The sequence below is a fragment of the Synchiropus splendidus genome, chromosome 19 (assembly GCF_027744825.2).
Source record: "Synchiropus splendidus isolate RoL2022-P1 chromosome 19, RoL_Sspl_1.0, whole genome shotgun sequence".
Taxonomy (NCBI): domain Eukaryota; kingdom Metazoa; phylum Chordata; class Actinopteri; order Syngnathiformes; family Callionymidae; genus Synchiropus; species Synchiropus splendidus.
In genome coordinates this window covers 16,324,444-16,346,945 of record NC_071352.1, presented here as the reverse complement: position 1 = coordinate 16,346,945, position 22,502 = coordinate 16,324,444, and the positions used below count along the sequence as shown (strand labels likewise).

Sequence of the window (22,502 nt, the reverse complement as noted above, 5' to 3'; positions counted from 1 at the left end):
GTTTCTGTTCCCCTTTTTTAAATACACAAAATATTTGTCTGAATATAATCCATTGCATTTTTTTAAACAATATTTGTTGTATTTCACTTTGATTTAGTTGTTTTGATTTCAATATTGGTGTCACAAACCGCACTTTTCAGGGGAAAAAAAAATGCCTCTTTCATTTATTGATCTATTTTCCAGTGTTTTTTTGTATTTTATGTATTACTTTTTCTTCATTTTATATTTCTAAGTCCCTTTTTTTACTCCAAAATATTTGTATTTATTTATTATGAATGTCTCAGTGTTTCCTGTTTGTTTTTTTATGATCCATCGCGCTCCAAACCAGAAACACGCCGACAGCGTCCGCGCCCTGATTGATGTTCTAACGCTGGAATTCCTACACTTTTGATGGCACTTGAACGCATCGTATTTCAAACTAAAGACTAGTTTAAAAATGCCGCGAGAATCTTTTCAGGATTAGTCTGTATATGACTATTTCTTCGTGTTACATTGGGAGCGCCGATTTTTTTTTTTTTTTTTTTATAATAAAAGGGTGTTGACTTCCGGTCTGAAAGCCCCGCCCCTTCGGCCTCTGTAACCCGAACCATTTAAAAGACCCGAGTCACTTGGTGAGCCGCGCAGGAGACGAAGAAGAAGAAGGAGGCTGCGATGACGGTCGTTATCAAAGTGGAATACTGGTAATGATTCTTCCAGTCGTGTCGACAGTTTGCTTAACCCAGAACACGGCGACGCTCTCGTTGGTCGCCCGAGGATGCTGCTGTTAGCATGGCTAGCTCGCCAGCGGATGCTCAGCTGTGAACCTGTTTGTTGGCTGCTTCACACTGACGTTGTGGTGGTTGTTGTTGTGTCTCCAGTGGCGCATGAGGCTACGAGCCCCGCTACCGGGAACTCGCCTCCACCGTGTTGGCCGAGTTCACCGAGGCGGAGGTGTCCGGCGTCGTGGGAAGAAGAGGTGAGCGCGACTGTTGACGGTTGTCAAGCTGCGGTCCGCGGACGGCCGGAAGTTCGTGCATATGCGCCACCGCGCGGTCTAAAGATGTCTTCTCCCTCCTGACTCACTTCTGTCTAGCGCTCCTTTAAATTCGCCCCATATTAAGTGACGTTATGTCCACTCACACGCTGCAAGACGCTGGCGTTTGTCTCATGACTTTTCTGCTCTAAATGAGTCCGTGTGAGTTCAGTGGTGTGTGTGCAGGACTGTGTCGATGAGAGCTCGGTCGAGGCGCTGCAACGCCTCGCATGTTTCCATTTTTGTTCAGGATCTGAGGCGGATCAGGCGACTTGGAGCAGATGAGATCTAGATTAGAGATTAGACCCGCATTCGTCGACTTCAGTCCCAAGCATTTCAGGTCCCATGTGTCCGTCCAGGACCGGCAGCACTGGTGAACCCACTTCCTCTCTACTCTCAACAGCTGCTCCCCCTTATTTTGTGGATTACATGTGGAGACGATGACTCTCTCAGCAGGGTGGCAGCTCCCCAGCCTGGGGTGTGTTGGTTTTGTCAGTCAGCATGGAGAAGGCTTCAGTGCCGCCGATTTAGGGCGTGCGGAACCGCAAATCTAAGTAGAACACAGTGGTGATTACATGGAACAGCGCGGTTTAATTCCATACAAGACGCCATTGTGTTCCTTCCACCCAACACTTGTTTGGCAGTTATGCTGGCGTTTTACCACTAGAGGGAGCGTTTCCCCTTCTGAAGTCATGGCAAGTGTTTTCAATGGGACCCGGGCAAAGTGCAGTGCCTGCGGCCTTCATGAGCTCTGACTGAAGGATACCATCGTTGCCATTTGTCTTCCCTTTTCAGCTGTTGCTAGTGCAACTGTAAATATGGCAAGTTTGAAGTGAAGGTTTTCCTTTTCATTCCCCGGTATTTCTTGTTCCTGAAAATATATATCATGAAATCTTTCTTAATGTTCTATTATGATTAATATTGAGGATAAAATGTGTAAAAATTGAAATATTTTTATAGGTTTCATGAATTATTTATACTTGTTTATATCATTGCTTGCATTTAATCTTCCCAGGTTTGGCTGTTTTGCAGTGAGGTTGTATTGTGATGCAGAGCGTTTCACTGGCTGTTGTGTTCCACAGGCAGCTTTGAGATCCAAATCAATGGGCAACTCGTCTTCTCCAAGCTTGAGACGGGCGGCTTCCCGTACGAGGACGATGTAAGTGAGCGTCGGTTGTTCTGCAGAAGACTGGGAGTCTCACTGAGCCGGTGGAATAAAAATGAGGAGAAGAAACCCGCCCCCCACTGAAGAGTTTGAAATCTAGCCTCACTTTCTCAGAGCTAGAGCGCTTTTATTCGAGGAGGCTGGTTCTTGACTTGAGCTGCTGCCCCTGCGGCAGGATGAAAGTATCGTAGGGCCTTGTCTGAAGAGGCCCAGAAAATTAATAATTAATTATCAGAGAGAACAAGAGAAAGTAGACTGCAGGAGGCGCTCCACTGTTGATCCGTTTGATGAGTCGGACGACAAGGCCTGAATCGTGGAACTCTGGTTTGTTCCCTCCACAGGTGCTCGGCGCGGTGCAGCAAGCCCACGAAGGGAAGCCGGTGGAGAAGATCACCAAAAGCCGCCCGCCGTGCGTCATCATGTAAATCAATGAGCGGCGGCGGCGTCCAGGGTCGACCCGGCGTCTGACCCCTGCCACTGCTCCGGACACGGCTCTCCATGCTGCTCATGACTGCCGTAGCCCAAAATGGTCACGGTTACGGTACGATGTAAACTTCCTGGTGGGCCAGAGTCCAGGATCCGTGGCTGGGGTGGATGATGTGGGTCGACTCCATTTTTTTTTTTTTCTTGTTTTGTCACTGCCATCAGTTTTGTTCTCCACTCACCTGTCATGCGACTTCATCATGTGAAAGCAGTCAACAGATGTTTAATATTTTAAATATTCCAACTTGAACTGGACTGGGATTTGGGTCGTGCTTGACTACAGATGTGTTGTCCTCACCTGGAGACGGGGGAGGGACCTCCTGCTGTGCCTCTTCTACCTGTCAAACCATTTCAGAACAGAAACTGAAGAAAGAAGGATGGATTTTTGGTCAATAAACAATGTTTTTTTTGAACTGGCGTCTCTCATGTATCTTCTGATGATGAAATCAAAGGAACGGGCCTACACAGTTTTTCCCTGAAGCACTCCGAGGACGTCGAGGACAGTGGCCCCTCACAGCAGGATGAGGCCCCCTGAAGGGAGAAAACTACTGTGGCACACTGACTGAACATCCCGCGGTGTGGGCGCCTTCACTTTGGTGATGTCCTCCAACATCCCTGGTGTGTTGGTCTCTCCCCTCATGATCAAGTGTTGGACGTCTGGGTGTGTCGTTGCCCGCGTGGTCTCAGCAGATATCAGTCACTCGGCTGATGATAACACACTCGGGGCCCCGAGTTTCGTCCGCTGAGCTCCAGACATGAGCCTCATTGGTCGATAGACACGACAGGGAGCAGTTTCTTTTGCCTTTTAACGCTTGAATTTTTAAATTAGAATTAAGTTATTTAAGAATGTCTATTTATCTTGCACTCCGGTTGTATGTATTTAATCATACTCAAAACAAGGCAAGACAGCAGTGAATCAACCAGTGTCACGACTGTTCAAGTGCAGCGTTTTGACACTTTGGTGTCAATTATTGCCCCCGATTCGTCTGGTTTTTTTTTCCATTTGACTTCTGAAACGCTTCTTTCTGTTGTGAGGTCACGGGGCGTGGTCTTCACCTGCTCGTCACCTGCTCATCTGTGACACCTGGTGGCAGCCGGCTCCGTTTCACCTGTGAGTGTGAAAAACCAAGTGGCGTGTGAGCAGGTGCACGGAGACAAAACTGAGTTTATATTCACAGATGTTCACTTTGGTACTAACATTGAGTGCTTTATTAGTTTGTTTCTGGGAAAGTTGGAAACAAAGCTCCTTTTCTCACCCAGAAAACCTATTTAACGTAACATAATTGAGCTACAATGTTGTTTGTGAGCAGCATAAACGCTTCCATGATTGAACCTTCATGGTCCAGGATGACGTTTTCCTTCCAGCTCAAAGCTCAGCATGTGCAATTTTTGCTTGGTGAACCAGTGACATTTTAGGAGGAAGAAGAAGTAAAGCTACACCTTTGTGAGCCATGGAGCAGTTCAACTTCCAGGACGGGAGTGAGGAGAAGTGTGGGTCGACATGCGACTGAAAGAAGATCTGGGGACTGTAGTTCCTGGTTGAAATGCAAAGTGGGTGCTGCAGAATGAGTGTAAGAGGGCCTCAGCGCTGTCGTCAGGAGGGAATCCCTGGTACGTAAACAAGCTGACGTAGCAGATGCCCTCCACAGTCCCTGGCCCACAGCGTGGCCCCCGGCTCCCTCCTCACCCTGAGAAGGGCGGTGCAGGTGAGCGGGGCAGGGAGATCCCCGACTCCAGATGTCCCCGTCCGATACCGCTGTTTGTCCGCCGCGCGCCGTCTTATCAGGACGGGCCAGCGTTTTCTGGGGCCGACGTAGATGCTACCAGGGTGTTCCCACTCCTGCGGCTCGCCGTTAGTCTGCGTTCGTCGTCTGGAGCGACAGGTGGTTCGGAGGCCGCCGCTGGAGACCAGGTACCTGCACGCAGGTGAGGGTGTGGCCCTGATATCAGACGCCAGACTCAGCTTCACTGTTTTTCTTTGATACTACAATCAATATATATTTTCTACTTGTTTATACAGAGCTTTCAATTCATTCCTCGTGTTTATATGATTTTTGAATGATGTCTTGAATGTATTATTTACCAAAATATACTTAAATTCAAAACATGTATTTATTTTTAATTGAGTTGAGGTTTCATCAGCGGAAGATGTTCATGAAGTATGTCAGACATTTCACGTTGCTATCCCACCACCGATTCTCCTCTGTGAAATGAATTCATTTACTTTTATTCTTCTTCCTATTATTGTTATTATTATTATTCCATTTTGACTCAGTCAGGTGTGTCTATTTCTCCCTGGGGTTGGGGTCCTCCACAGGGTGTAGCCCGGAGATAAGACCCGTCCATTTAAATGTTATAACGGCTGATAGTTTATCTGCGTCACGGACGGGTGCACGCGGAGATAGCGCCACAATTGCTCGCAAAATTCACAAAAATAGACATATCAGAAAAGATTTGCACAAAATCTCCATATGAGCCTTTTGAATCCATTTTTCTTATCAGTGTACCGTCCACCATAAATGAAGTCTAAGTCAGCCATGAACTTTCTTCTTCTCTGTTCCAGGGAATGAACGGCAGAAGCTGAGGCTGCAAGCTTGATAAGAATGGATGTCAATTTTAGCTTGGAGGAGGTCGGTAGTTTTGTGGAGTCTTGACTGATGGGAGGATGGTCAGTAAACATGTGCTCGTGTCCAGGGCGGCGAGGCGTCGTACGGAGAGTCCACGTTTCCTTCGCCGGGGATGATGTGAGTTCCTCAAGCGCTTGAGCACATGAAGAGCAACATTAAATCTGCCCTCTTAAAGTGACTTGTTGAGTTTCAAACTCGAGTCTCGCCAGTTCAGTGAACCGGTAGCGTCAAATTCCAACTTGCTTCAGTGCTGTAGAGAGTTGTCAAACAGGTGGCCTCATGTTGTGCAGCACTACCTCCCACTGGCCACAGGGAGAGGTGCATCATTTTTAAAAAAATGTTTTCTCACCTATAAACCGAAGTATTAAAAATATTGAAATAAAACTCAGCATTGAATGTTATAAAAGTATTTTAATACAATTTATTCGATTTTTTTTTAATTTAAGTCATTGAGTTTATATTATTTTTATTTATATATAAGATACCAAAATATAATCCAATTCAAAAAAGCTAAGTCAAAAATACGCATTTATTTTTAATTTAGCTGAGGTTTCATCAGTGAAAAGATGTTTCAAGTATGTTATAGAATCATTTTTTAATGGGTTTTTTTTTGTCAAATAAAAATCTGCATTCAAAGAAAAATCAACTCAGCATTGTATTCAATTGATCAAAATAGAAAAAATAGAAATCGCATAAAAGCGCTGCAGTAAAACTGATCATTGAAAAAAATTGTTATTAAAATGTATTAAATGTTAAGCGAGCATCTTGAATGACTGAAGATAAAAAAATAAATAAGAGTCACTGGCATAAATAGTGTCCGGAACTTCGGTTGGATAAAACATTGTAACAATATTTTGAAAAATGATCCAAGTTCAAAAGAAAAACAAAATGAAAGTAGATCATTCTCGGGCAGTTTTTAAAAATACACAAAAGGTACAGCTAACTACTTGAAAAATGGCTGAATGTCAGCCCACTAGGGGGCGCACAAAGACGGAAGAGCAATCACATCACTGTGTATGACAAACGATGGCAGCCCCAACAATGAGCCCTGAGGAACTCCTGTTGTCAAGGGTTCTGGAGAACACTGTCCCTCTGTGTCACCAGGTCGCCTGTTGGTTACAGCGAAATCTACGACCCAGACTTGAGGGCACAGGTGGATCTGGAATGCGAGGCTCCGACGAAGGTTCAGGTCTTGCCCATCGACTCGGGAGGTTGTTTGCGAAACTCGAATCAGCTCTGACGTCTCCAACCCTTGTAGCTCATGTTGCTTTCCTTGCCAGCGTTCCTGAACCTGAACACCAACGCCACCACCCGAGGAGACGCCCAGGTCAGACGCTGGCCTGAAGCCGACCTCCGTGGCCCAGCTCCAGTCTTAACCTGCGGCTTGCTTGCAGGCCTACGTGGAGCTGAACCAGCTGCTGGGAACCACCTGGCAGCAGACGGCGCGCTGGGCGGGCTACGAGGAGAACCTCAACACCAACACTGGAGAGTGGAGCCCGTCCCACGTGTCCTACCTCACCTTCAAGAGTCTGATCCAGCTGCGGAAGGTCATGAGCACAGGTGAGGGTTCTGCCCCGGGAGCCCCAACGCCACGCACCATCACCTCTAAATGACTGTTCTCCACGCAGGCGCCGTCATCTTGGACCTGAATGCAAGCAGCCTATCAGCAGTGGCGGAGAAAGTGGTGGACGGGCTTCTGGACAAGGGCGAGATCCGACCCAGTGACCGGGACAATCTGCTCAGAGCCTTGCTCATGAGACGCAGGTACCAAGCACAAATTGGAATCACGACGCTTTGGAAGGGACCAAGACTGGAGCCCTGAGGCACACGCCCTCTGCCACCGTTGTTTCTGTCTCTCTTCCAGTCAGTCTGCAGGACCTGTGGTGACAGCGTCTGGAGACATCGAGATGCAGATGTTCTCCGTCAGCAAGAAGGTGGAGCATCTTCGGGAGGTGACCCGTATATAAATGGGTTCTCATTCGTGGTCTGTTCTTCCGCAGAGAGACGGCGCAGACAACATCGAGGGTTCTGTCGTTCTCTCAGGTTCGTAGTTCAACTTCCCGCCACTAGAGGTGCAGGCTGTGAGCCGCCGGTTGTCCCCAGGGGTCCTGGACTTGCTGGAGAAGCCCGTGGTGGCGTTTGTGAGGCTGACCGACTCCACGGTGATGGAGTCCGTCCTGGAAAGCCCGGTGCCGGTGCGCTTTTTCTTCATCCTGGTGGGACCCGGCGACAGCGGGATCGACTACTCGGAGAGCGGGCGAGCCATGGGGGCGCTGATGGCCGACTGGGTGAGACTCACAGAGCTGAGCCGGCAGGCAAAGGTCAGGGCCCTCACGGAAATCTCCCCGCTGCCCCCAGGTTTTCTGTCTGGAGGCGTATTTGGCTGAGACGGAGAAGGACCTGACCAACGCCATCGCCGACTTCATGGACTGCAGCATCGTGATCCCACCCACTGAGATCCAGGAGCAGGGAATGCTGCAGCCACTCATCAGCTTCCAGAAGAAGATGCTGCAGGACAGACTCCGCCCGAGTGACACCCGGCTGGCCTTTGGGGACCGGGTCAAAGGTCAGCATCCAGAATTTAAAAAACATTTTATACCATTTAAGACCTTGATAAAAACTGGTGGCAATGATTAAAATGATGATCCAAAATTTTTTCTACAAAAAAAAAAAAATCATATAGAATTCCTAAGTATTTAAATGAGAACATCAACAATGTAACCTCTACTTATTTTTTTTTTTTTTATGGGAATAATAATGAGCAGAAATTGGTCCAACAACAGTTAGATTGAGGATAAATTTCAATAGAACGAATTCATGAACCACACTGTAGTGATAAAACATTGTCAATAATTCTCATTTAATTGTCTAAATGTTCCACTTATTTATTTAATTTTAATGTTGTCATGTTATAAAAAATACACACATCATATTCACTCACAAATGACGCACTCTAAAGAATAGAATACAGTTTTCAATCAGTGATGAATTTCATATTTCAAGTCATTTTTAACTGGATGAAAGCGAAGCCACTGTCTGACGAAGCAGAACTCATGTGTTGCAGTTGAGAAGGCGCGGGAGCCGCCGCGCGAGGATCCGCTGGCTCGCACTGGATATCCCTTCGGCGGCATGATCAACGACATCAAGCGGCGATACCGCCACTACATCAGCGACTACGTCGACGCCGCCAACCCCCAAGTGCTCGCCGCCATCATCTTCATCTACTTTGCCGCGCTGTCGCCGGCCATCACCTTCGGAGGCCTCCTCGGTAATAACAAGACTAGAATCTGAGCCCAAACAGAGCTGACCTTTTGACCCTTTTCCCGACCGCTCAGCTGACAAGACGGAGAGGATGATGGGCGTGTCCGAGCTGATGGTGTCCACCAGCATCCAGGGCGTGATCTTCTGCCTCATTGCCGCTCAGCCCGTCCTGGTCATCGGCTTCTCTGGACCTCTGCTGGTGTTTGAGGAGGCTTTCTACTCTGTGAGTTTCACCTGCAACGTCACCGGCTGGGTTCATCTCATGTATTCCGGCTGGTTCTTCTGGCCAGTTCTGCAAGGATCAGGGCATCGAGTACATCGTGGGGCGCATCTGGGTGGGGATGTGGCTCATCGTGATCGTGTTCATCATCGTGGCGGTGGAAGGGAGCTTCCTGGTCCGATTCATCTCCCGCTTCACCCAGGAGATCTTCTCCATCCTCATCTCGCTCATCTTCATCTACGAGACCTTCAACAAGCTCATCAAGGTCTCCTCTCCTCAAGGTCCCGCTGACCCGGGTCTCGCCTGGCGGGTCTCTGACCAGCTCTCTTCTCTCAGATCTTCAAAGCCCACCCTCTCATTCTGAACTACGACCACTTGAACGACACGGCAGAAAACCCCTTCCACCCGGTGATAAAGGAGCACATGGAGATCCACCCGGACGGCAACGTCACCATCAGGGAGATGGAGGTGGAGCGCGCCTACCCCAACACGGCGCTGCTCTCCATGTGTCTGATGTTCGGCTGTTTCTTCATCGCTTTCTTCCTGCGCAAGTTCAAGAATGGCCAGTTCCTCCCCGGCTGGGTAGGAGCCGCCAGCCAGCCGTGACAACCCTGGCCTCGACTGAGTCTGGTGTCTTTGTTGCTGTAGCTGCGCCGCCTGATCGGAGACTTCGGCGTCCCCATCGCCATCTTCTTCATGATCGCCGTGGACATCAACATCGACGACGCGTACACTCAGGTGGGTCAAGAAGAAAGCCCACCAAATTCAAGGGCCTCTTGGCTTGTTGGATTCATTTGTGCTGACACGGCATCTGTCTTGGCAGAAACTGGTCGTGCCGAAAGGAATCCAGGTGACCAACCCAAAAGTGAGAGGCTGGTTCATCAACCCCATGGGAGAGAAGAAGGACTTCCCCGTCTGGATGATGGCCGCCAGCTGCGTTCCGGCGCTGCTGGTCTTCATCCTCATCTTCCTGGAGTCCCAGATCACCACGTACGTCTGCGCCGCGTCCAACCGCCCTCTCTCTCGCTCTCTCTCTCTCTCTCTCCGTGCCCTGACTTCTGCTGGCCTTCAGGCTGATTGTGAGCAAACCCGAGAGGAAGATGATGAAGGGCTCTGGCTTCCACTTCGACCTGCTTCTCCTCGTCACCATGGGGGGCATCTCTTCTATTTTCGGGGTCCCCTGGCTGAGCGCTGCCACCGTGCGGTCCGTCACTCACGCCAACGCGCTGACCGTCATGTCCAAGGGGCCCAAACCAGAGATCGAGAAGGTGCTGGAGCAAAGGATCAGCGGGATCTTTGTCGCCATCCTCGTCGGTGGGTCCACGATGGGGCGCTGCTGCCGGGTGGGGGGCCGCGGGTGTCTTGTTAACTCTGGTCTGTTCAGGCGCGTCCATTTTCATGGAGCCGGTCCTGAAGATGATTCCCATGACGGCCTTGTTCGGAATCTTCCTCTACATGGGCATCACGTCGCTGAGCGGAGTCCAGATGTGGGACAGGATGCTGCTGCTCATCACGCCCAAGAAGTACCACCCGTCTGACGCCTACGCCACCCTGGTAGGTTCCACTGACTCCCTGTTTAGTACTTCAAAAAAAGATACGGCAAATAATCATAGTTATAATAAGGAATCATTTCATTACCTTCTTTTCTTTCTTTTTTCTATATTATTTAATTGAAATTAAAATGGCGTGAGTACAGTGTTTTACATGAGCAGGATGGATGATCAAACCTTAAACATCTGTGCAATGAAGAACTAATATCAAAATATTATCAAAAAATGAGACTTCAAAAGTACACGTGTGGGCTGTGCTGCGATTGTTATACCTTATATCCACGTTGTTATACTTATCGACGGGTGACGGGGAATTTGTTGGTTTCGATCATGTTTTCATGACCACAGGTGAGCACCATGCGGATGCACCTCTTCACCCTGATCCAGCTGATCTGCCTGGCCGTGCTGTGGTGGGTGAAGATGAGCGACTTCTCTCTGGCGCTGCCTTTCGTCCTCATCCTCACCGTGCCCCTGCGCATGGCCCTGACCGGGAGGGTCTTCACAGTCAAGGAGATGAAATGCGTGAGGGATTTGTCATCAGCCTTGCGGATGCTGGCTCTCCCAGACGGCAGACAAGGCCCTGGGTAACTTCCTCTCCTCTCTCTTCCAGCTGGATGCCGACGACGCCAAGGTGACGTTCGAAGAAGAACCAGATGAGGACGTCTACAACGAGTCTCCGCTGCCTTGATCCCCTTCGAAGAGTCGCCCCAATATTATATATATATTAATATTCTGAAGTTCAACTTTGGAAATTTTATCTTTGAATTTGAAGCCGAGTGCATGTTCTTCATTAGCAGCCAGCTTGTTGTGAGTGATGATCCCAGCAGGTGCAGCATTGTTCTGCACATTTATTCCAACGTATTGATCTCGATCTTTAATCTTTAGCTTCTTTCAACTCGCTGATGCCGTTTACTCTTACATAGGTTGTGTTTCAGTCAGCGTTGTGTCTCAACCAACCATGAATTACTTTGATCCAAATATCCACGTTTAACTCTGTTTACGTGTGTGTGTGTGCTTCACCACTGTACATGCTGAGATTTAATAATTAAAAAACTATAAACCCCAACACGGTACGTATGATTACGACCCTCTTCTGATAAGCTTGGAGCAAGTTTCCTCACGCTTCCTCTGAAGTCACTGTACAGCCGGAGGATATCAGCATGAGAAACGCATCAATGAAAATGATCATAAATTACAAAACAAATATGTCAAATAAAACAGGATGTAAAATAAAACATACACGTTAAAACCAGGGGGTAAAATGACTGAATTTAGAGCAAGCAGTTATTTTTTGTGCTTTTTGTTTGGTGGAATTGAAATATTGTTGCGTTTCAGTGTAGGAACCAATTGAGGAAGGGGATCTGTGAGATATTTAGATTCCTGGATGTGGATCTTCGCTGAGGTGATAGTAACATGAATGATAAAATAAGATGGAGGTCAACTCTCCGGTCGTGAGCTCATCTCCAAACCTTGTTGCGCGTGACGTCACCTGCCTATTCTGTCTCAGCATTACGAGTGTTTGTTGCGTTCAGGGACTCGCGTCAACTTTTACTTTTCACTACATTTTGGACATGAATATGTGTCATAAAGGGAGGACAAGTGAAATCCGTCGCACCATTTGGACAAGGTGACAAGCCCTTCGTCTCCCGGACCCCCCACACTCCGTGGTCGCGCTCTGGAACACCCATGGGCCTTCTCTCACCTCAGACTAGCTCTTCCTTATTTGACATATTTAGGGATGTTGCAGTTGGGAGGATAACGATAAAATAAACTGAGAACATGGGGTGTAAATCAAACCATTTATTGTATAAATCCATCACAATTCGAATGGAAACGATTGACAAAATCAAACATGGTATTTCACCCTCCGACTGCACATAAACGCAGCACATTTTGACTCGGCCGAGTGGCTGAACAGACGTTCGCACTTCCTGGCCGGACGTGATTGGACGGCCACTGGCTCCGCCCATAAACACACGAGGTGGAGTTGAAAGGCAAAACGCGTGACAACATGAAGCTGTCAAACGCTCCGCGGCCAAAACAGCGAGGTCAACTAAAGTCACACAAACCTGAGGGAAACCAAACACATCCACACGCGACGAGGACTAAACACATGTTGTCTCCATGAATTCCGCTCGCTGGCGCCGGATTGTATAACAAAGGTCTCAACTTCCATGAAAGTTTCTAAACATCCGACAAAAGTGCGCGAGAGGCGGCGGGTGGAGGAGGCGCGGGCCGCCTGGAAGTGTGCAAAACCCCGGGTGGGAGAGAAAGAACCGCGCCGGGGAGGTCACCGCAAACGTCGGGATTCAGAGGAGGACGCTTGCTGCGCGATGAGTGGAGGGAGACGGCGAGTGAGATGGAGGCGGGGGGAAGGACCGTCTCTGCGGGGACTGGAGCCGCGAGCGGACGGCGCAGTGCTGGCGATCGTTCAACCCTCCCCTCTTCTTCCTCCACAGCGACGCCGAGGCTCGCGCCGTAAAGCAGGTAAGAAAGCCCCGCGGCCGCTCGCGCTGCTGCACAAAGGGAAACCCCACCACAAAACCGAATATCCGCGCAAAATACATCGACTAGCAACGCGCTCGTGTGTTCGGTGCAGCGTTCTGCGCGCCGCTTTCTTTGTACTGGCGGAAGCCACCAGCCGCTGAGGCAGCGACGCGACGAGGTCGGCCATGTCCGTGTGTCGTGTCCTCTACAGCGGGGAGGAAGCGGCGCGGCTCGCCCTCGCCTAAATATAGTCTTTGGGTGGAATTGAACCAAGTGAGTTGGACGTTTTAGCGACTTTGGTCGAGACGGCATCGGTTTGTGGAGCGATTGTGTGTTTCCGGAGGACGGACTGCGCGCTGGCTTTCCCCTCGCCGAGGGCTCCACGCGGCTGGTGGCGGAAGAGCTAGCCGCCTCTCTCGGTTAGCCATCAGGGATCTGGGTTTAATATCTCACCGCCCTCTCTCTCCCCCTCTCTCTCTCAGTGACTGTAGCCCCAGAACCACCGACGACCAGCGCTTCGGAGAACCCGCCTTCTTGTCCCTCGCTCAAGCGCTTTCCGAGTCGAGGGAAACGCACTCCCGCGACGCCCAGGCTCGAGTCGCGAGCCTCGTTTTCTCGCTTTTGCAGTTGCGCCATTGGACCTTGTCACGGTAGGTTGCCTTGTCGAGCAGAAGCATGGCGGACCTGGGGCTGTTTGCCGCGCCACACAGCCTCCTTCTCCGCCTCGGTTGTTCTCGGTTGCTCCTTTAACTCAAAAATAAATGTCTAATGTGCGGTTTTCAGACACACAAATAGCTCCGGACGCATAAACATCAGCCTAGTAAAAAGCTACAGGCTGTTTTAAGGCACATTTCCGCCGTTTACGGCTGTTTGTCGGGGGCGTCCAGCGAGTTGCCCGTGCCCACCACTGCGATGCGTTTTCTGGACCTTTTGAAGACCATGTCGCGTTACCGAAACATCGCGCTTTTTAGTCGGCGACTTGCAGGAAACCGAAGGATGAAAATGCCTTTAAGCCGTCACGCATATATCAATACAACTGTGTTGTTTTTGTTTAAAAAATATGCATCTTTACTAAATAATTTGCTGGATTTCGGCACTAAATGTGTGGAATGTGAGTTAAACGTGTTAAAATATGACGAAAGCTGTGGAATTTTGCGATAAAAAATCGAAGTACAGAGGGAATTGGATGGAAGAAAAGGCTCGGTGGAGGACCCCCGCTTAGCGAGGGGCCATCAAGGACACAGCGAACAACAAGCGGCCGCCATCATTGGAGCACACGTCGGCTACGCCTCGCTGAAGAATGCGCTCGATGATGCACGGAATTAGCGACGTAGAAGCAAGAATAGTGACCAAAACCAGCCGTAAAGGTGACTCCATAAGAGCTGATCGCATTTAGAAGCGATTACGAGAGGGTTTTGGGTGAGAACTGGAGGGGAGGGTTGGAGCGCTCGCACGGCGGAGCGAGATCCGCTGCCATCGGTGACGAGGCGCCTCTGCCGTGTGGCGCACTCACTGCAGCTCCAATCGTCCATTCGCCTTCGTCGTCGACCGAAAGCGGATCCCCGCAGTCAGCTGGTCGCCTACAGCTGCCTGAAAGCCCACGTCCATTCGCTTCCTCCTTCCGTGGATCCTCCCCACTCTCCGCTCCGACTCCCAGTCCTCCATGAGCGCTCGGCTCCGGGCGAGAAAATGGTCGCTCCTGCGGCAGTCCGCGGTGCGTTTGTCGGGGAAATCATCGCAGCAAATTCCCGGACGTTCGCGACTCGCCTCGACGGCGACGCCTGATGTCGGCGCCAGTCGGAGCTGTGCGCAGTGTTATTTGAGATTTGAAGCCGTCACCAGCGATAGCCTGTCTCACCATGGAGCGTAAACGTTTAAGGGGCGGTGTAATGAACTGAACCCATTATGTGGAGGCAAATTGAAATTCCACGTCTGAGAGCCAGGAAACTCCCAACGCCGTCACCTCGTCGCAAAAGTAACACCCAGAGAACACAATCACACACAAATCACATACATATATATATTTACATTTGAACCAGCCAATGGGGGGTGAGTTTGAAGAAGCACCACGTCATCCAAAACTGGTGGTTCGTCTCATCGCTGTATTGACTGAACCACGACTGTCTGATATTTTGTGCAGATTTGAGACACCACAAATGAATGGAGAAATGATGGAGGCAACATCCCAAGAACAAGGTGAATCTAAAACGCATTCAATCATGCCGGTATTTATCTATGTAATTATCTTTTACATATCGTTTTTTTTTTCATTTAGACATTTTTTTGTGTTTGCATTCAAAGTCACATAAATCTATATAGTATAAGTATGAACATGTTCTTGTAATATTAAAGCTTTCAATTACATTGAAGTCCAAATGCCCCTCACTTCCTACACAAACAGGAAATGCTTTGTCTCGTCCTGTTGGTTCTCTTCTCCAAGAGAGGGCCCCACGATGGGCTCCACGTCCTAACATCTTGTGTGTAACGATGTTAAATCAAACACAAGTCATCACTTATTGACCGCAACTGAGACACGTTTGTGTTCCAGGCTTGGTTGATGAGAGAAGAGCAACAAAGCTCCAGGAACGTTTTGGTTTGACGCTGAATTTTCCATTTCAGCGTGGGCGCAGGATGACCTCTTACGGCTGCTGGACGCCATGAAAGTGGCTCTTCCTCAGAAAGACGTGACCAAATACAAAACGTCCGAGTCCCACCTGGACTGGCAGAAAGTGGCTTTCAACTCGTACACGGCGGAAATGTGCAAGCGGAAGTGGCTGGAGGTGTCAAAAGAGGTGGGCGACAGTTTGGGCGCGTGTTACACCCGTGTCCTGCTATCTTGACTCACCGAAGCTCTTTCTGTTTTGGTGAAGATCCGCAAGTTCAGGACTCTGACTGAACTGATATTTGACGCTCAGGACTACATCAAGAACCCGTACAAGGGGAAGAAACTCAAGGTGAGTCATTGGACAAAAGAAACTCCAGTCACCTTCCCGCCCTCACCAGCTCCAGAACATGAGTCTCACACTCAGCACTTTCTCATCTGAATGCTTTGCGTCCTCTCAATTTCCAAACTGCTCAGGTTGCACATTGTCTGTTGAATAAAACCCTCCTGCTGTGCTCTTCCCTCCTACTTTTGGTTCTCGCCTCACGTCCTCCTCTTCCACAGCGGCCACCGACCTCCCTCGCCACGTCCTTAAACCCCCTTTCCTCTTTCTCCTCTCACCCGCAGAAACACCCCGACTTCCCCAAAAAGCCCCTGACTCCATACTTCCGCTTCTTCATGGAGAAACGAGCCAAGTACGCCAAGCTGCACCCCGAGATGAGCAACCTGGACCTGACCAAGATCCTCTCCAAGAAGTACAGAGAGCTGCCAGACAAGAAAAAGGTCAGTCCACGACCACCAATGAAATGAGAACACAGCGAGTCATGTGTCACGTGTTTTTAGGGGTGACAGTACTCATGTTTTCACTTTTATTTGGCAGAAAAAATATGTTGACGACTTCTTAAGAGACAAGGAAACGTTTGTGCAGAGCATGATGAAGTTCAGGTGAGGCTGGTGTGTGACGTGTTGGTCAGAGTGGACGTCATAGGTCCAACCCTGTCTCTCCTCTCCACCAACTCAGTCTCGTCATCTCTGACTCTTCCAACTCTAAAGCATGTACACGTCGTCTCCACCCTGCCTGCACTCTCTTCTTCACCTCTCCTCATCCCCTCTTTCCTTCACACTCCTCTCTTCTCTCTCCCCACCTTGGGTCCTCTTAAATGAGCCGAGGTCACTCACACATGCTCCTCCATGTTTGCAGGGAAGAGCATCCAGACCTCATGGAGAGCATCACCAAGAAGGGCTCCAACGTTCCAGAGAAGCCCAAGACGCCCCAGCAGCTTTGGTATAACCATGAAAAGAAGGCTTTCCTCAAAACCCACCCAGATGTAGGTCCTATATTTTTGTCACCACTGAGTCAGCCGTTTGATCGGACGTCACCTTTGACCTCCAGGCAACCACAAAGGACATCAAAGACAGTTTGGGGAAACAGTGGACGCTGCTGTCAGACAAAAAGAGGCTGAAGTGGATCTCAAAGTCTCTGGACCTGAAGAAGCAATATGAGGTGAGACGGCTTTTGGCTTCCACATCAGATGGACTTTGGCTTGATGGAGACATGACCCTCACTGAGTTTGTCTGCTCCCCCAGGAGACCATGAGAGAGTACATCCAGCAGCACCCGGAGCTCAACATGACCCAAGACGACATTGTCAAGTCCACGCTCACCAAAGCAGAGCGACACCTGAAGGACAAGTCCGATGGCCGGCCTGACAAGCCTCCCCCGTGAGTCTCAGCCGGGCGCGCGGCCTCCATGCCGGATCTCCCTCTAACATCTGACGCCCTCAGGAACGGCTACTCCATGTTCTGCGCCGAGCTGATGTCCAGCATGAAGGACGTCCCCAGCACGGAGCGCATGGTGATGTGCAGCCAGCGGTGGAAGCTGCTGAAGCAGGTCGAGAAGGACGCCTATCAGAAGCGCTGCGAACAGGTGAGACTCTGACTCCTCCTCCTGAAAGAGCGTCGTTGTTCACGCTGCTCTCCTCCACAGAGAAAGAAAGAGTACGAAATAGAGATGAACAGATTCCTCAGCGTGAGTCCCTCGCAGCGCCGCTCTTTCCTCGCCCGACGCCTTTACTGAACCATTCACTTTTGCACCGCAGAGTTTGTCAGCGGAGGAGCAGCAGAGGGTGCTCGATGAGGAGAAGCCAGGATTCAAGAGAGGGGGCGGAGCCAACAGTCCTGCGGCAAAAAAGAAAAACTCAAAACCTGCAGTGAGTGGAGAATTTTAATCTGTTGATTCAGACGTGGGGTGCAATACTTGCTTTGGTTCGGTCTTTGGGTCATCGAAGTGGTGACCTTTCGGGCATTTAAGAACTCCGTCCGGTGACACTGGCTCGTATATCATTTTTTTAAACTGCAACTACGCTTGTCCTTCCTTGTAAAATGGCACGTTTTTGAGTCGAGACGTGTGAAGTCGTGCAAACTTCCACTTGGCTCGGTGATAGATAGTGAATGGAGAGGCTTGGCGCCGGCAGCCCACTCTGCTCGTGCAACGTAGACCGAAAGCAGGAAATGCAAATGTTCCAGTTTGCTTTTCCTTTCTCAACGATGGTTTGTCGTCGTGTAGGTCATTGCTGAGAAACCCAAAAGGCCCATATCAGCCATGTTCATCTTCTCTGAGGAGAAACGCCCCAAACTCCAGCAGGAGCGGCCCGATCTCTCGGAGAGCGAGCTCACCAGACTCCTGGCCCGCATGTGGAACGAGCTGCCGGACAAAAAGAAGGCATGACGCGAAGTGGGCGCCGTCGGTCTGAAGCTGGATCTGACTCACCAGGCTTGTGGCTTTCACAGGAGAAGTACAAGCGCCTGGAGATGGTCCTGAAGGCCGAGTCGGAGAAGAAGGAGAAGGAGGACCGGACGCGCCTCCCTGACCCGCCCAAGACGGCCCAGGACATCTGGCAGCAGAGTGTCATCGGCGACTACCTGGCCAAGTTCAAGGTCAGCCGTTTTGGATGAAAAAAAAATCTTGGATGGATTTGTATTCCTTTTTTCCATCTTTTACATTTGAGATGTTCCAGTTTCTGACCTTTGATGCCGGATGAAGCGCGTGAGAGCTCATGTTGTCCCTCTGCTCCCCAGAACGACAGGCCGAAGGCACAGAAGGCCATGGAGGTGACCTGGGCCACCATGGAGAAGAAGGAGAAGATCATGTGGATAAAAAAGGCAGCGGAGGACCAAAAGCGATATGAGGTGGGACACACCGGCCTCCTGCCGACGTGAGCTCAGCTCAGCTAAGACGTCTCCTGTCGTCCACAGAGAGACTTGTGTGAGATGCGCTCGCCTCCTGCCACCATTGCCTCTGCCAAGAAGATGAAGTTCGAGGGTGAACCCAAGAGACCGCCATCGTAAGTTGCTGATGGAACTGAACTGAAGCGGTCGACTGTAATGTCCATCGTCTGACCACCAGAGGGCGCAGCAGAGAAACGTTTGAGCTGATGCTTCCTTTGTAAACTTGCTGAACGTGAGTGTGTGCTTCTCTGCAGGAACGGCTACCAGAAGTTCTCTCAGGAGATGCTGTCCAACGGAGAGCTCAATCACCTGCCCATGAAGGAGCGCATGACGGAGATCGGCAGCCGCTGGCAGAGGTTACCGCTGAAGGAGAAGGACCGCTACAAGAAGATCGCAGAGGAGAAGCAACGGGAGTACAGGGTGCTGCTGACGCAGTGGCTGGCGGTAAGTGCAGAGTCACTGGATTGTGGAAGCGTGTTCAAGCCCCGCTCACCCCGCCGCTCCCTCTTTCACAGAGTTTGTCCTCACAAGAGCGGAACACGTACAAGGAGTACAACTCACAGGTGAGTCGGTGTTGGAGATGGAGGCGCAGCGTTGGCCCCGGCTGGAAGCTTAACCTCTGCCTTCCCTGCTTCCAGAAAAGAAGAAATGTAGCCAAACCTGGAGGCCCCGTGGCGAAGGTCAAGAAATCGGTGAGTCCTGTTGCTGATTGAGGGCCCGGCGTTGGTTCCTGGCTCGACTGAACGTGGCGTCCTGCAGGATACGGAGGAGGATGAAGATGACGACGACGATGACGAGGACGAGGAGGACGAGCGCGAGAAGGCTTCGTCAGAGGCGGACTCCTCCAGCGATGACGACGATGATGATGATGACGACGACGATGATGACGACGATGTAAGTGGAACCCGTTTGTCACAGGTCGCCCTCTAGTGGGGCGAAAAGTGTCGTGAATTCAATGAGTTGTTTTCAAGATATTTGAAAATGATTCACCTGAAAAGTTTCTGATAACGCAATAAAATAAATACACGTTTTATTTTTGCCCCTTTGGGAATTTAAGTCTTTCAAAATTCGTGGTAAACTTAAATGAAGTTCATGCGTTTGCAGTGAATTCTCTTGGCCACTAGGTGCCGCCACTCACTCAGTGTTGACATTTATAGTCTGGAGGAGGCGCTGAATGTGAACGTGATGAACGTGAACAGGTTTTTCGTCTGTGACACGAGAAGAGAAGCGGGAGGGTCTGTTCCTTCCTTCCGCAGCAGGAATTTAAAAAGAACTGCCCACTTTTGTGGTGACCTTTCCTTGGTCCGAATCAAAGTTCCATGTATGAAGCTCCATAGAGTTAGTGATGGACACTTGTCTTGTCCAGAATGAGGAGGACGATGACGAGGAAGACGCGGACGAGAAGGAGAACCAATCAGACGACAGCAGCAGCGAGTCCAACTCTGACAGCTCGTCCGACTCGGACTCGGACTGAAACGGAGTCCAGAATAACTGAGCATTGCTGAGCCTGGGAGAGTCCAGGGAGCTCCAGCCACTGTGCCAACCCTGCTCTCCTCCCACCACCACCACGCCCCCCTCCTCCATTTCAGTTTGTAAAAAGCTTCGGACACGGTCCAGTTGGAATCGTCCAGGTTCTGTGTTGTTTTAGCGGTCGTGGACGAAGAGTTGTGACGGCTTCTCCAGAGCCAAAGATGACTTTAGGGAGGGAGGGAGAGGGGAGGGGAGGGGAGGGGAGGTGGGGCCGACGAATTGCACTCTTCAGAATGTTTCCTTTTTGTTTGAACGGATCTATCAGACGATATCAGTTCTTGTTCTCCTCATAGCTTTCTTTCTCCTCGAGTTCTGGTCTTGGTTTTATTCGTTGGTTCTTAAGTCGGTGGAAACGTTTCAGGAAAAAAAACAAGCCATTTTGAATGTTTTTCTGCTGGACTTTTTTTTTTTTTTTTTTTTTTACTCCCCATGCAGCGCCCATGAAGTTCTCACCAGCATGTTTTACCGGTTTTACAGCGCATCTGCCAATTTTTATCTCTCACAGGGAGCTGATAACTTTGGGTGTGAGCTGGAGAGGCAAATCTATATATTTTTAGAGGCACGTGCGCGACAGATGTCCATTTTAGTTTGGAAAGAAATTACCTCCTCAAATTGTTTTATATTTTTTCTGAGCTGGAACAAATTCTTTTTATTTTTTTTTGGATGGCATTTCTCTGAATACGTGTGGACGTCTTTGTGGGCGCTGCATAGTTGCTCTGGAACAATTCCTCCCTGAAGTTTAGTTAGCAGCTTTTAAAGAGGAACGTGTTGCTTCACTTGATTTGGATGAATGTTGTCGTTCCCCCTCCCCTCACCCCCCAAGGTTTGGACTGAAGCAGATCCCAAAAAAGTATGCACTTCAACCCTCAGTCCTGCTGTGTGTGCATGCACGGTGTAGATAGTGGTGCGAGTGGTTTGTTTTTGCTTTAGCAGGCGGCCAGCGCTTGTGCCTGAGTGGGGCGTCCTAGCAACACCATGAATGTAAATATCCGGCTTCTCTCGGTTTGTTCAACCCGCTCGGTGCTGTGGCGTCTTCGGTTCCACGACTAAAAACCAGCCAGGGTCTGCTCTGGGAACCGACCCTCCAGTGGAGTTTTTGTACATACCTTTTTTTTTGTTTTGTTTTTTTTTTGTATTGAGTGCGTGGCGTTCCGATGATTGGACAAACCCTCGTCGTGAGGGGGAGACTCTTGTTTTGGAGTTTCACCGTTTTGAGTTTGTCTCCTTTTGTTGGTTTGTACAGAGATGTTTAAAAACGGTGACGCTTTACCAGTTTGTACTGCTGAACGAGTTGATGTTTTCTATAGCCGAGGGTGTTCTCATGTCCCTGTAGTTTGAGTGTTTCAGCAAATAAAATATCTTGGAAAAGCTGCTGTTTGTTCACCCCTTGTCAGCTCCATCTCATCTCGGGTTGAATCGCCTGGTCCCACCAACCGTGACCTTCCCACCTCGTCATGTCACCACGTTTCCTCGACGTCGCCAGGTCATGACTTCCTGTGCACCTCCTTCTCACCGTCACCATTCCACCGTCTCGAGTCAACATGCTGCTCTCAAACTCACTTTTTGTGCTTCTACTTCCGCCATCTTGACAAAATAACAGGACCCAACGACCGGTGTCACCAGGTTCAGAACATACAACATACGGTGACGTGCGCTCGGGGAATGGGATGACCTTTGAACTTTGCTGGTCAGGGCCCATCTGTGCTCTTGCTTGCGTTGCAACCTACTGAGCAACGTCTGCACCGGTCCACCAACCTTGGTGCGTAACTCCACCGCTCCGACTGCATCCACCCGGTGTGAACCCTCCATGGTGGCAACACCCGCCGCCGCTGCCGCCGCCCTCGCCGGCCTCATAGCGTGACAGCGATGAGGAAGTGGCATGTGAAAGGCAGCCGTGTGGTAACGCTCTTCCTTCAGGCTGCGGCCGCATCACTTCACCCCGCCGTCTGATCTTCATCTCTCACCAGCTCCACTTCCTGTTCCCCACCGCAGCTGCTCAGCACTTCAGACGCACTTCAGGTTCACAGTGTCGAAACGTGAAGCGCAGAGGTTTCTCTGACTCGGGAACCTCATGTGACCTCCGCGTTGAGCTCGCAGGAGAAGCAGAAGTTTGGAAATCCCGGATGGAAGGTGACGTGATGTTCCAAGCGTCAAACATCTTTCATCATGCTGTTGCTTCACATGACTCCCGCATTCATCGTTTCTTGGCGCTCCTTTCTTTTTTGTTTCTTCATCCAAGACTGAAACTTGAAAATTGACCATTTTCTTCTGCTTAAGATGGTGGGGGCATCTACTGAAGTTAAGAGTCCAACACAGAGGCGTTCCAGGTCAACTGAGA

General features: G+C 49.9%; 3 protein-coding genes across 3 annotated transcripts; all 3 read left to right on the top strand.

The window, feature by feature from the left end:
• The first annotated feature begins 520 nt into the window (after positions 1–520).
• On the top strand, positions 521–3,073 carry LOC128751188 (migration and invasion enhancer 1-like). The gene is made up of 4 exons (XM_053852056.1): positions 521–680; positions 858–955; positions 2,095–2,171; positions 2,519–3,073. The coding sequence occupies exons 1-4, from the start codon at positions 652–654 to the stop codon at positions 2,600–2,602; spliced, it is 288 nt and encodes a 95-aa protein (XP_053708031.1). The 5' UTR covers positions 521–651; the 3' UTR covers positions 2,603–3,073.
• Positions 3,074–4,464: 1,391 nt separating this feature from the next.
• slc4a1a (solute carrier family 4 member 1a (Diego blood group)) lies at positions 4,465–11,384 on the top strand. Its single transcript, XM_053851261.1, has 21 exons — positions 4,465–4,586; positions 5,224–5,290; positions 5,355–5,404; positions 6,392–6,498; positions 6,568–6,614; positions 6,682–6,847; positions 6,916–7,051; positions 7,152–7,221; positions 7,288–7,330; positions 7,391–7,575; positions 7,646–7,853; positions 8,352–8,555; positions 8,623–8,771; positions 8,839–9,033; positions 9,105–9,350; positions 9,417–9,506; positions 9,592–9,758; positions 9,841–10,082; positions 10,153–10,322; positions 10,667–10,840; positions 10,929–11,384. The coding sequence occupies exons 2-21, from the start codon at positions 5,264–5,266 to the stop codon at positions 11,004–11,006; spliced, it is 2,754 nt and encodes a 917-aa protein (XP_053707236.1). The 5' UTR covers positions 4,465–4,586; positions 5,224–5,263; the 3' UTR covers positions 11,007–11,384.
• Positions 11,385–12,369: 985 nt separating this feature from the next.
• ubtf (upstream binding transcription factor) lies at positions 12,370–20,587 on the top strand. The gene is made up of 22 exons (XM_053851972.1): positions 12,370–12,805; positions 13,288–13,455; positions 14,946–15,001; positions 15,425–15,597; positions 15,676–15,759; positions 16,035–16,190; positions 16,288–16,352; positions 16,609–16,735; positions 16,801–16,911; positions 16,995–17,128; positions 17,192–17,333; positions 17,394–17,435; positions 17,506–17,616; positions 17,973–18,128; positions 18,197–18,343; positions 18,485–18,595; positions 18,662–18,750; positions 18,889–19,078; positions 19,150–19,197; positions 19,273–19,326; positions 19,394–19,528; positions 20,001–20,587. Exons 3-22 carry the CDS (start codon positions 14,962–14,964, stop codon positions 20,106–20,108), a joined length of 2,223 nt encoding a protein of 740 aa, XP_053707947.1. The 5' UTR covers positions 12,370–12,805; positions 13,288–13,455; positions 14,946–14,961; the 3' UTR covers positions 20,109–20,587.
• The last annotated feature ends 1,915 nt before the right edge of the window (positions 20,588–22,502 follow it).

Bases quoted from the DNA above. Each gene is read 5' to 3' on its own strand.
- slc4a1a (XM_053851261.1), top strand. From the start codon at position 5,264: ATGGATGTCAATTTTAGCTTGGAGGAG. The intron at 5,291-5,354 runs GTCGGTAGTTTT...GCTCGTGTCCAG, and splicing joins TCAATTTTAGCTTGGAGGAG to GGCGGCGAGGCGTCGTACGG. The intron at 9,507-9,591 runs GTGGGTCAAGAA...CTGTCTTGGCAG, and splicing joins TCGACGACGCGTACACTCAG to AAACTGGTCGTGCCGAAAGG.
- ubtf (XM_053851972.1), top strand. From the start codon at position 14,962: ATGAATGGAGAAATGATGGAGGCAACATCCCAAGAACAAG. The intron at 15,598-15,675 runs GTGGGCGACAGT...GTTTTGGTGAAG, and splicing joins GGCTGGAGGTGTCAAAAGAG to ATCCGCAAGTTCAGGACTCT. The intron at 17,617-17,972 runs GTGAGTGGAGAA...GTCGTCGTGTAG, and splicing joins AGAAAAACTCAAAACCTGCA to GTCATTGCTGAGAAACCCAA.